At 35.9% G+C, this 13,738-nt stretch overlaps 1 protein-coding gene across 3 annotated transcripts in view; it reads left to right on the forward strand.

Annotated features, from left to right (window-relative positions):
- SBF2 (SET binding factor 2) overlaps window positions 1-13,738 on the forward strand; it is a 459,339-nt gene that overhangs the window by 274,439 nt on the left and 171,162 nt on the right. For all 3 annotated transcript variants that reach the window (XM_067749929.1, XM_067749930.1, XM_067749931.1), the window contains exons 14-16: window positions 4,534-4,738; window positions 10,211-10,320; window positions 11,692-11,841. In XM_067749929.1, the coding sequence (XP_067606030.1) occupies window positions 4,534-4,738; window positions 10,211-10,320; window positions 11,692-11,841 (465 nt within the window). The remainder of the gene's footprint in view (window positions 1-4,533; window positions 4,739-10,210; window positions 10,321-11,691; window positions 11,842-13,738) is intronic.

The raw sequence follows: 13,738 nt of genomic DNA on the forward strand, positions 1-13,738 counted from the left end.
AAGGGATTGATCTAAACGCATTTGGAGTTACAAATTATAGCATGTTTCCAAGAACATGCAGAGTTCAACGAGGCTTAAAATGTCTCATTTCTGCTATCTTCTCAGAAGTCATTATGTGACTAAGGTGGGTGTGAGGTGGTGAGTGTGGTCCTTTATATTTACCATACTGCCCGCTAGAGGGCAGCAGCGTACAAATACGGCCGCCAGAAAACCAAATAGTACTAGATCTTGGAGCATGAGCCTTTTTTGAATTTTCTAAACACAGCTGAATATATTATCATTTAGTAACTTTAGCCCATAATCTGAATTTTTATGAAGACTATCTGTACAGCTAAAGGATAGCCTCAGCTTTGAACTTTGTTTTAAAATCATTTTTTAGAATGCTTATTATTCTGAATTGTATATGGATTTGGTTTACAATATTTCAAATTGCTTATGAGAAAAAAAATACTATTAGTGACAAATAGCTATATCTTTTCTTTAATAAGTGATTTTTATTTAAACCCTCATTGAGTACTATTATTGTTGTCATTGTTGTTAAAATATAAGTAGCTGGTGATATGATGGGAACCCTGGGAGAAAGAGGTGGTTTTAGTTTCAGAGGCATGGTGTCATGCCATAGAATATGCAGTGACTAAACATTTTTCAAATGAATATACTCTAAACTTTCAGAAAAGAGCTTTCAGATTTATTCTGGGGAAGTGTGTGTGTGTGTGTGTGTGTGTGTGTGTGTGTGTGTGTTGTAAAGCTTTCCTATAACAACTTGTTCCACCCTCACAAGAACCTTGTGAAGTAGGTATTATATTATTATCTTCCTTACAGATGAGGAAACTAAAACCCAAGTGGTAAGAGAATTGATACTGCACCGGGTCACGCTACTAGTGAGTGGCTAAGCTAGGATTTGACCCAGGCTGTCTGATATCAGAGACCATGAGCTAAAATTACTTTGTTGTATTACCTTCTCTCATTGAATTGTCTAACTTTTCCTTCTGAATTATAGTGTTTCCTGTCTCTATCACATTTTCACATATAGTCCTGCTTCTGGGCTTCTCTATTCCATTAGCCCTTTAACCCTTCAGTGATGCCAGTTACTATACTGTATTAATTATTAAAGGTTTGCATAAATTTTGATATCTGGAAAGTTTGACTTCTCTATTTACTCTTCTTCAGAATTGCCTTGACTGTTTTTGGATCTTTGATCTTCCTTACAAAGTTTAGGATGAATCCATAACATTACAGAATTTTGATTAGAAGCAATCAATATGTGTATCTTTATTTTTCTAAACCACCTTAAGTCATTTTTGGAGCAAGAGAGAAGAATACATAGTAAGAGAGAGAGAAAATATACTAGAAAAGATACTGGCACCACTAAGAAGATTTCTACTTTTATTTTTCCATTTTTTCAAATTTGTTTTAATGAATATTATTTATATCATAGGAAGTATCTTTAAAGTTTTTATTTTATTATAAAGAAAATAAGTATAGATAGAAATGGAAGTAGTGAAGAATGTACTTTAAATGATTCAAACTCAAAATCCACATGAATTACCTCCCCCTCCTGAAAGAAATATCTGCCCAATGGGTATTAGAAAGTTGATATTTATAACTTTTGAGAAGACGAGGTATCTTAGATATTGTGCCTAAAGAACAGAGAAAAAACATGCTGCTTTTGGAAAAGGGCAGTTTCAGAAATTCTGGGCTAGTGATATTGGTGTTAATCCAGGTGTAATTTTGGAACAGTTTTTTCAACATATAGTTTAGAAAGTGGTGATTGTGAAGACTTGGCATAGGAATTTACTTATTTTTTCCTGTCTTTGCTGACAATATAAGGGGAAAATACAAAGTGTGTATGAGGGCTACTTTGGCAAGAACAAGTTTTCAATCTGATTTCACCTTCTCAGGAACCTTTTAAGAAAAGCGTAAGTACAGGCATACCTCAGAGACATTGTGGGTTCAGTTCCAGACCACTGCAGTAAAGCGAATATCACAATAAAGTGAGTCACACGCATTTTTTGGTTTCTCAGTGCATATAAAAGTTGTGTTTACCCTGTACTGTAGTCTGTTAACTGTGCAATAATAGTATTTGTGTCTAAATAAACAATGTACATGCCTTAATTTAAAAATACTTTTTTGCTAAAAAATGTTAACCATCATCTGAGCCTTCAGCAAATCATAATCTTTTTGTAATAATAACATCAAAGATCCCTGACCACATATCACCATAACAAATATAATAATGATGAAAAAGTTTGAAATATTGTTAGAATTACCAAAACATGACATAGAGACACAAAGTTAGCAAATACTGTTGGAAAAAATGGTGCCAGTACTCTTGTTCGACACAGGATTGCCATAGACCTTCAATTTGTAAAAAACCTAGTATCTACGAAGCACAATAAAGTGAAGGGCAATAAAACAAGGTATGCCTGTATATACTTAGGCAAAGTTATTTATCCAGCATCACATAATGAGCAGAGCAAAAACTGGAACCCAGGCTTTTGACACTTAAAGGAGTATTATTTCCATTGTATTGCTGAGATATGCTCCCTATATCATCTGCTGTGGTCTGGGTCTGGGTCAAATAACCAAAAAGAATTGTGGGGAGCAGCTCTGGTAGATGATGAGAGTTGGCCATTTTAACTGTCCAGAGAATGTATAGGGCAGTATTGAGCCTAATGTACAACGTGAATAACACAGGTTCAGGAGGAAAAAGAAATTTTCTGGTTGCAAAGAATAATAAATGCAAGAATTGGTCTAAGAATGATTGTATAGCAGCCTTCTTTTTTTTGTGTGTGTGTGGTATGCGGGCTTCTCACTGTTGTGGCCTCTCCCGTTACGGAGCACAGGCTCCGGACGCACAGGCTCAGCGGCTCCACGGCATGTGGGATCCTCCCGGACCGGGGCACGAACCCGTGTCCCCTGCATCAGCAGGCGGACCCTCAACCACTGCGCCACCGGGGAAGCCCCTATAGCAGCATTCTTTAGAGAACTTTGTAAAAAGGATGGATTCCACTCTGCCCGTAGTATTTGAAATATAATTCTACTTAAGTGGTAGCTGGATAAAAGTCCATGCCAGCCCTAAGGGTCTATGAAAATATTAACTGACACAATTAATTTAATTACTGCAATTCTAATATGTGTTCAACATTGTGTCCCACTCATTAGCATACAGTAGGAAGTAGTTTAGGGTGCCTGCTATGTGCCAGGCAGTTTCTAGATGCAATATGTATACAGCAGAGGATAAAAAAATAGTTTATAATTGATCAAAATGTCTGTCCTCTTGAGTTTCATTTTAATGAGAAAAGGACAGACAATAAACAAGTTAAATAGAATTTGTAGTATGTGAGAAGGTGACAAGGAAAATATAGTAAGGGGGATAGGGACTGTGTTGGGGGGTGTCATTTTAGATAGGGTGGGCACGAAAGGTGGCATTTGAGCAAAGACATGCAGGAAAAGAGAGAGGGTGCTGTACAAACTGGTGGGAGACGGGCATTCCAGGCAGAGGGAACAGTTAAGTGTGAAGACCTTGAGGCGGGAATTAGAAGGCCTGTGTAGCAGGAGCAGAATGAATGAAGGAAACAGTAGTAGGGCACAGTCATATAGAGAAGCCATATCTTGTAAATTATTGTAAGAACTTTTGGTTTTACTCTGAATGAGATGAAGAGCTATTTGAATGAACAGAGTAGTTAGGTGATGATTTGACATTTTAACTAGATCACTCTGTCTGCGGTGTTAAAAATAGAGTGAGGGTAGGAGCAAAGGGTGGAGCAGGGAGACTGGTTAAGAGAATGTTCTGTAGCAACATGAGAGATATTGGCTTGAACCAAGATGTATTGAAAAGTGGTCAGGTTATAAACGTATTTTAAAGGCAAAGTGTAAAAGGTTTGCAGAGGAATGGATAATTCGGTATTAGAGAAAGGCATTAATGATTAAGCTTTTCACCGGAGTGATTGGAAAAAATAAATATGCCACTTACTGAAGTGGGGAAGACTGTAGAAAGCAGATTTGGAGGAGGTGAATATTAAGTGCTCCATTTTGGACATATATTTACAATGTTATTTTAAATCCAGATGGAAACACTATGTGCAGGTGGTTGAATATACAGGTATGGAGTTCAGGAGGAAGCTCATTTGGAGATAAAAATTTGTGAATCATTGGTGATTTATGGTTTAAAGATAAAAGACTGGAAGTTATCACCAAGAAAGTAAGTGTAATTAGAAAAGTGGCCCATGATCTGAGCCCTGGGGTATTCACATAGTTAAGAGATTAGGGAGATGAAAAATAAACAAAGATGTAACAAGACGACCTAGAAACCAAGTGAAGAAAGTGTTCCTTGAAGAGGAAAAAGAGTGATCAGCTGTATCAGATGCTGCTGGTAAATCATGTAAGAAGTAAGATTCCAATACTCTGTATTTTATGGCATATATTTGAATGTATGTACAGTGTCTCATCTCTCTGATTTCAGTTTCTGGCTGACAATCTGCCATTGTTCTTTTAACTTTGGAATCATTTTACGTATGTTTCATATCGCAGGAAAATCCAAACCCTCATATGGCGTTTCAGAAAGTTCCACGTCCAACAGAAGGATCCCACTTGCGAGTTCATATTCTTCCTTTCCCAAAGATTGATGAAACTCGGGTACAGGAATTAATACAGGAAAATCTTGCCAAGAACCAGAATGCACCTCCTGCTTCAAGAGTGGAAAAGAAATGTGTTGTGCCCGCAGGTCCACCTGTTGGTATGTATTTGTCCATTTATTTGTTTTAAAACTAAACCTTTTGAGGACTTCCCTGGTGGTCCAGTGGTAAAGAATCCACCTTCCAATGCAGAGGACGTGGGTTCGATCCCTGGTCGCAGAACTGGGATCCCACATGTCACGGGGCAGCTAAGCCCGCGCGCCACGACTACTGAGCTCACGTGCCTCAATGAGAGAGCCCAAGTGCTGCAAACTACAGAGCCCACGCGCTCTGGAACCCCTGTGCCACAACTACAGAGCCCACGCATCCTGGAGCCTGTGTGCCACAACTAGGGAGAGAAAACCTGAATGCCACAACTAGAGAGAAGCCCGTGCACTGCAACGAAGAGCCTGCGCGCTGCATTGAAAGATCCCGCATGCCTCAACGAAGATCCCATGTGCTGCCACTAAGACCCGACGCAACCAAAAATAAATAATAAATAAATCTTAAAAGGAAAAAAGAACCTTTTATTAAGATATAAGACACAAAAACAGAAGTGCACAGCTTGATGAGTTTTCACAAAGTGAACAAATTCGTGCAACCAGAATCAGCACTATCAATACCTAGAAACACTTTTCCATTCAGTACCCCTCACAGGGTAACGATTAGCCTAACGGCTCCCACTGTGGAATCTTCTCTTTTTTAAAAATAGCTATATTGAGATGTAATTCACATACCATAAAATTCACCCATTTAAAGTGTGCAATTCAGGATTTCCTTGGTGGCGCAGTGGTTAAGAATCCGCCTGCCAATGCAGGGGACACGGGTTTGAGCCCTGGTCCGGGAAGATCCCACATGCCGTGGAGCAGCTAAGCTTGTGCGCCACAACTACTGAGCCTGCGCTCTAGAGCCCGTGAGCCACAACTACTGAAGCCCACGTGCCTAGAGCCTGTGCTCAGCAACAAGAGAAGCCACCGCAATGAGAAGCCTGCACACCACAACTAGAGAAAGCCCGTGTGCAGCAGCAAAGACCCAACGCAGCCAAGAAAAAAAAAAGTGTGCAATTCAGTGGTTTTTAGTATCTTCACAGAGTGCATTTTCACTGTCTAATTTCAAACATTTTCATTCCTCCAAATAGAAACACCCATACCCATTAGCAGTTACTCCCCACCCCACCCCCAAAACCACTCCTTCCCCAGCTTTAGGCGGTAATCTACTTCCTGTCTTTATAGATTTGCCTATTTTGGACATTTTATATAAATGGAATTGTACAATATGTGATCTTTTGTGATTGGCTTCTTTCATGTAGCATGATATTTTCAAGGTTCATCCATGTAGCATGTGTAGTACTTCATTGCTTTTTGTGGCTGAATAATATTCCATTGTATGGGTATGTATCACATTTTGTTATCCATATATCAGTTGATGGACATTTGGGTTGTTTCTACTTTTTGGCTACTAATAATAGTGCTGCTGTGAGCGTTCATGTGTAAGTTTTTGTGTGGACATATGTTTTCAGTTCTGTCAGGTAAATATCTAGGAGTGGAATTGTCAGGTTATATGATAAGCCTGTGTTTAATGTTTTGAGGAGCTGCCAGGCTATTTTCCAAAACAACCACACTATTTTACATTCCTACCAGCAATGTATGGCATTCTGGTTTCTCCACATCTACTAATGTAGAGTATCTTCTCATGTGCTTATTGGCCATTTTTATATCTTTTCTGGAAAAGAAGTGTCTCTGTTCAGATCCTTTGCCCATTTTTTTTTTTTTTTTTTTTGTGGTATGCGGGCCTCTCACTGTTGTGGCCTCTCCCGTTGCGGAGCACAGGCTCCGGACGCGCAGGCTCAGCGGCCATGGCTCACGGGCCCAGACACTCTGCGGCATGTGGGATCTTCCCGGACCGGGGCACAAACCCGTGTCCCCTGCATCGGCAGGAGGACTCTCAACCACTGCGCCACCAGGGAAGCCCCCCTTTGCCCATTTTTAAATTGAGCTATTTGTCTTTTTGTTTAAGAAGTCTCTGTATGTTCTGTATACAAGTCCCTTATGAAACATGTTAATTTGCAAATATTTTTTCCCATTCTGTGCATTGTCTTTTTTTTTTTTTTTTTTTTTTTTTTTACTGATTTTTATCTCTTCTTTTTCTTCAGCTATTGCGGGAGATGTGTTAAAGTCTCCCATGATAAGTAATAGAATTGCCTAGTTCTCATTTTAGTTCTCTCCATTTTTTCTTTATGTATTTTGAAATTGATTTGTTATATGCAAATATATTTACAAATATTATAGCATCCTGGTGATTGACCCCTTAATCATTATGGAATGTCCTGCTTTGTCTCTAGTAACACTTCTTGGCATAAAGTGTACTTTGAGTTTTATACGGCTAGACCAGCCTTCCTTTGGTTAGTGTTTGTATGGTTTATCGTTTTTTATTTTTTTATTTTCAAATTCTGGGTCCTTATAATTAAGGTATGCCTCTTGTAAGCAGCATGTGAGGGTTTTTTTCCTCCAGTTTGACTATTGTAGTATATTACTTGTATTTAGCTCATTTATATAAATATAATTACTCATACAGTAATGGCTTTAATATAATTTACTGGGTTTTTTCTATTTGATCCTCTTGTTTTACATTTTCCCCTGCTTTCTTTCATTCTTTTCGATTAATAAATTATTTTCTATTCCATAATTTATATCTGTTAACTTGTTATTTATATACGTTTACTGTTCTTTTAGAGGTTTACTTCAGGACTATAGCATACATCCACTTTTGTCTGTTCAGCTCTCAACAGAAACTTTGCTGGTCAACCTGGCCATCTGCCAGAATCAAGCCCAGATTCTCAGCTTCCTGTCTGTACTCAATATTGGCAAATCTCTTAGGGAAAAAGTGGATGTACTTGTTAACTTACCTCTTTGGTCTTTTCCTTTCTCTGGAATTTTAGGTCCTCTAATCCATGTGTTTCTGTAGCACTCTGATATATTTAAATAGATGGCTTTTGCATTTTATCTTACTTTTATATAATTGTTCCTGGTGGGAGTTTTAGTTTGTTACAAACTGTTCCATCATACTTGGAAGTGAGTGAAATTTTATTATTAAAATTCCGGGATAATAATATATTAATTATTTATGTTGTTTAATTATTTATTAATTATTTATGTTGTTTATGTTGTAATGTTAATAATTTATGTATCTTAACGTTTATGTTATATAGTAATGTTAATATTACTTATTATTTACTTAATAATGTTAATTTGTTATTATTTCCCTAAGTAGTAACAGCTTTTACTTAAGTGTTGATTGTACTTTCACATAGAGAAGAGAATGGAGGAGAAGTAGACATGTTAGGGTAGTTATTTTTTGAAGGGTTTGGTCATTTAACTTTAATATCCATGAGCTAGTTGAATGCTTTCTTTAAATACCCACATGAACAGATTAGAAGTTGGTTTAAATTTTAATTTGCTTGAATTGTAGCCTTGTCTCAATATTGTTTTTGTATAATCTCTTTACTTTCATTTTCAATCAGCATCAAATTCTTTTTTTAGATGCATATGGAATGTCTCATTGTAGTCAGTGAAAGAGTTACACATGACTCAGTATTTGTCCCTGCATGCACTTCCTGTAAAACTAGAATGAATGAATGAATGAACAAACGAACAAATGATGAATGAATGAGTGAAAGACGAATACAGGGACCTCTGTCCCAGTTTCTGGTTCATTTGAGTTGATCAGAATTAGGATTTCCCTTGTATTAAAATTAAAAGGTATGAATGTTTCATTTTACATGATACCCATTTAATCTGAATGTAGAATTGCTCTGTCACTTTAAGAGCCATTCACATTTTGAGAGGTTAATTAGTTTCCAGCTGTTCCTCAGAGGGACCAGAGTGTTGAAGAATACTATTCAAATGCTATTTCAAATGCTAGAAATAGCATTTGAAAGCCAAAGCCTTGGGAAGGAAGCCCTGGGGAGGTCAAATACCCACAAACCAGAGTTGTTATCAAATGTTAGAAAGCTAGTATTAGAATGCCACAACTGGGGATTTGGCCAATGCCTGATACATCAGTAACTCTAAGTGAAGAACTTTCTTCTGGGAATGAACTAAGTCATAGTCTCCAAAGGAAAATAATAATTCCCAGATGGTAAGCAGATTCATTATAAGAAAATGTGGGGTTTTTAATGGTTCATCCTAAAGAAAATTTAAAATGCTGCTAAAAAGATTTTAGAATTAAAATTTTATAAACATAGGTTAAAGATGTTACTCTCTCAATAAAGCATGTGGTCTTATTTGGAGACTAAGAAGTTTTCTACTCTAAATATAGATCAATTTCAATTTCAGTCTATGCCACTGACCTACACATGTGGGAAGCACCAGAGTGCAAAATTAAGAATGCATGTTTCAGACAGAAAAGTCATATGAAATGATCTATTTTACAGTCATGGTCATTAATGTTAATCTTACATGATTTTAAGTGATTTCAAGAAAACTACAGTAAAAACCAAGTAAGATTGATTTCCTGATTCTGATAAAGCAGTATAGTTATGTAAGATATCACCATGGGGGAAGGTGATTAAGTGCATGGATCTTCTCTGTAATAATTTGCAACTTTTTGTAAGCTTATAATTATTTCAAGATTTTTAAAAGTTTAAAAAATTATTTGAAGGATATAAAATTTCGTATTGATGAAATGAAAGGAATGCTAAGAGTAAGATATGGTGGTCTTTCTTGTTAGGTAAGAGCAGCCATAAAGTATAAGGCTTAAGAATTATTGATACTGCCTCATTTGTACAAATTATATAGTGTAGTTCTTTGTGAAATTATACTTTTTATTTGACAAATACTGCTTCAATTTATATCTTTCTAATATTCTTTTAATAAGTTAAATTTATTTTAAGTAATGTAAGCCTATGTAGTACACTAGAATTATCCAACCTTGTAAAGTTGACAGGTACTAAGTTCACAGAACTGAGAAGTGACTCTCCCAAATTTTTATAGTGATTCTTTGGCCATGATCATTTCTCTTTGTGTGCAGTGCTTCTTCAGGTCACCTGTACTCAGATTTGTAGAACCTAATTTTTTGTGGTATGTGGTTTTTCTTTGGTAATATGTTAGAAGTATCAACTTCTTTGTCTGTTAGTAGTCAGTCCTCTTACATATGAGTGTTTGCTATTTTTGTCATGATCTTGTACCCAAAATATTTTTTATCTGTTTTGTTTGTTTACAATTAAAGGAAAAATTATTACCTTAAAAAAAATTTACTGAGCAATGTAAATATGAATTAATTTGCCTAAGAGTTAAGTACAGTGTTAGAATCTATCCTGTGAAATTATCCTAAATAACCCATTGACTAGACTGCCACTTCACAACCTAAAAATGTAATCAAAGTGAGGAAATGAAATACTTTCAGTGTCATGTAACAAGGGAAAAAAACGCTTAAGTGTTGGTCATGTAAACAGTCATAAACTGTAAACAGTAATATTCCCCTTTTGTAATTGCTGAAGGAGTTTAATTTGTGTTTTCCTTATACTCCTTTACTAGTTTCAATAATGGATAAGGTGACAACAGTTTTCAACAGTGCACAGAGACTGGAAGTTGTTAGAAACTGCATCTCATTCATATTTGAAAATAAAACATTGGAGACTGAAAAGGTAATAAAATGCCATCTTTCCCAAGTAAGCATTCATCACATCCCTTTCAGATTTCTATGTTTAGCTTGCCTACTGACCGCTTCTCTGATTCAATCCCTTTTCCTTATAAAGTATCCTTTCATTGTTTTGATCATTTTAAATGAACAGTGTCTAAGATTTAAAATCTTACCCAAGCCTAATTATATGGCAACCAGAGAAGTATTGATAGTCATTTCCCCCCCCCCGGAACTTTTAAACATTGTTCATTAATTCTATTTTGGCATGTTACTTAGAAACTTAACATCTAAAATATAATTTTATTTATTACAAAGAATCTAGTTAGAACAAGTAATGAATTATAAAAATTGTGGTATTCATTTAAATATGCCTTGTTAAAGCACATTTTCTTGCCTTCTTTAATAAAACATACTAAACATATGTAACCTTTCCTTAGTGACTCGTCATAATTCTGAACATTTATTACAAGGGGCTAGTAAAACATGTAAAATGAAGTTTTTACCCTTGCACTAAATGACCTCAAGCCTCTTTATATTTTGAGTTTTTCTGGTATCCATTTTTTTCTTATGGTTGAAGTGTTACAGACTTTCTTTTGCTTCTCTTGCTTTCAGCTTTCACAGCCTGTTTCCTGTACCCGTGGTAACAATATTAGGTCCCCCTACTCTCAGTCTTCTTCCCTTCCTTCTTCTTTGCCCCTTTGTTCTCATTTTAGGTTTTCAAAGTTAAATTATTACTTTATGTAAAGTAAATTAATTCAGCTCTAAAGGTGAAACGGAAGAGGCGTTCTTGTGGGTGATGAAGTGAAAGAATTTTAGTACATACACCTAGAGGTTTCTGTTTGTTGCTCTGAGTTTTTTTCCTTCTTAATTATGCTTTTGAAATAAGAAGAGATTGCAGAATTTTCCAGTCATAAATTAAAACTGAGTAGTGATTAAGTTGCTAATCACTTGAAAAGTATAAAATCACCCATGATTCTTGTCATTTTAATTTTTCCTTCTATTCTTGCCATGGAGATGTGACCAGTTATTGCAAGAACATGTCTAAGTGTCTGTGGTTTTGACTCATAATCTGAAGCAACAGTTATTTTGGTGACCACAATTTTGATGAGTTTTTTTAAATGAAGTTTATTGTTTTTTAAATGTATCACATAAACTAGTCCTACTTATTTTCATGCTGCCTTACAAATTAAAAAATCACTATAAATCCATCTGTTTACTGTTGTCCTTAACAGTACATCAACTCTTTTCTAGCAGTTTAATTCTACTAATAACTCTGTTAAATGGTTTATAGGATACACGTGAGTTTTCAGTATGATTGAAAGTTACTTTTTTTCCAGTGGTACCTTTTGTTCATGTCTTCCTCTCTTGTCCTCAGACCCTTCCTGCTGCACTGAGAGCCCTTAAAGGAAAGGCAGCAAGACAGTGTCTCACTGATGAGCTGGGTTTACATGTTCAGCAAAACCGGGCAATATTAGACCATCAACAGTTCGACTACATAATAAGGATGATGAACTGTACTCTACAGGTAACTTTTAGTTCTTTCAGATTATCCTTCTTATTTGAGAATACTTTTTATTTTTCCAGGTGATTCAGTAATTACCAATATATCAGGTTCTTGAGCCTTCTGCACCTAATAGGATGAAGAGCCAATATCCATACCATTTCTGTCAGAAACACTTATGTATTACTTGGCATAAATATTAAGAGTTTTTTTATTCTTTCTTTGTTTTTTCTTGAAAAATATTAGGTTATTTTACTAGTTCTATAAGCAAGCTTTCTGAAAATGAAAAGTCATCTTTAAAACATTCAGTAGTATATTACTTAATGTCTGTATTCATGTCAGCCCTTTTCAGTCAGTCTTCAGTTGTACTATTAAAGCAGAGGGCAATGAATGGTGGGTAATCCAAATGATAAATGAATTACTCAGTTAAGCGTTTACTAAGTACTTTGTGTGGGTAAAGCACACAAAAAAAATATTTCCAGTTGGCTTCAACATACATGTATTATCTTACAGAGGTAAACTTCCCACACAATAATGAGGACACAGTTTAGGAGAAGCAAATAATCTGATTTCCCTATCCTGTCCCTTGACATTGGCATCGTATTCTTTGTAGGTGATGCAAAAATTCTTTCTTAAACTTTTTGTACAAAGAGAAAAATGTGATTAAATATTAAGATTTCAAAGACTATCTGTGGAACTCCAGAGAGATTGAGTAAAATGCATGTTAAATTCTGGTAGATTGGAAAGTGAGAATTACAGGATATAATTAATAATAACATTTGTGGATGAAAGAAGGCCTAAAGACATGGAAAGATATACCATGTTCATGGATTGGAAGACTCAGTATTATAAAGATATCAGTTCTCCCCAAAATAATCTATAGAGTTACTGCAATTCCCATCAGAATCCCAACAGAAAGAGCAAAAGTCTGAGAATTATCAACATGCTCCTAAAACAAACGGCAAAGCCTGGGAATTGGCCTTGTCACATATCAAAAATTAGTTTAAAAGAAGACACACAAATGGCCAAAAGGTAAGTGAAAATGTGCTCCGTATCACTAATCATCGGGAAAATGCAAATCAAAATCACAACGAGATACCACCTCACATCTGTTAGAAAGGCTATTATCAAAGACACAGGGGATAATAAGTATTGGCAAGGATATGGAGAAAAAGGAACCCTTGTGCACTGTCAGTAGGACTGTAAATTGGTGTAACCACTATAAAAAATAGTATGGAGATTCCTCAAAAAATTAAAAATAGAACCATACCATATGATCCAGCAGTTCCACTCTGGGTATATCCAAAGGAAATGAAAACAGGCTATTGAAGAAGTATCTGCACTCCCATGTTCACTGCAGCATTAGTCACAATAGCCAAGATGTGGAAATAACCTAAATGTCCATCAGTGGATACATGGATACATGGATAAAGAAGATGTGGTATATATACACAATACAGTGGAATATTATTCAGCCATGAGAAAGAAGGAAATTCTACCACTTGCAATAACGTGGATGAACCCTGAAGGCATTCTGCCAAGTGAAATAAGCCAGACAGAGAAAGACAAATGCTGCATGGTATTATATGTGGAACCTTAAAAAACAAAAAAGGTCAGACTCTTAGAAACAGAGTAGAAAATGGTTGCCAGGGGCTGAGAGGTGGAAGAAATAGAAAGAGGTCGATAAGTGGTACAAACTTTTAGCTATAAGATGAATAAGGCCTGAGGATCCAAGGTACAACATGGGGACTACAATTGGTAACACTTTATTATATAACTGAAATTGCTAAAAGAGTTGAACTTAAATGTTTTCACCAAAAAAAAAAAAAAAAAAAAAAGACAGATAAATGTGTAAGGAGAGGTGTTATTTAACGGAGTTGTGGGAATCCTTTCACGATGTATACATATATCAAATCACCTC

The sequence above is a fragment of the Pseudorca crassidens genome, chromosome 9 (genome assembly GCF_039906515.1).
Source record: "Pseudorca crassidens isolate mPseCra1 chromosome 9, mPseCra1.hap1, whole genome shotgun sequence".
Classification (NCBI taxonomy): domain Eukaryota; kingdom Metazoa; phylum Chordata; class Mammalia; order Artiodactyla; family Delphinidae; genus Pseudorca; species Pseudorca crassidens.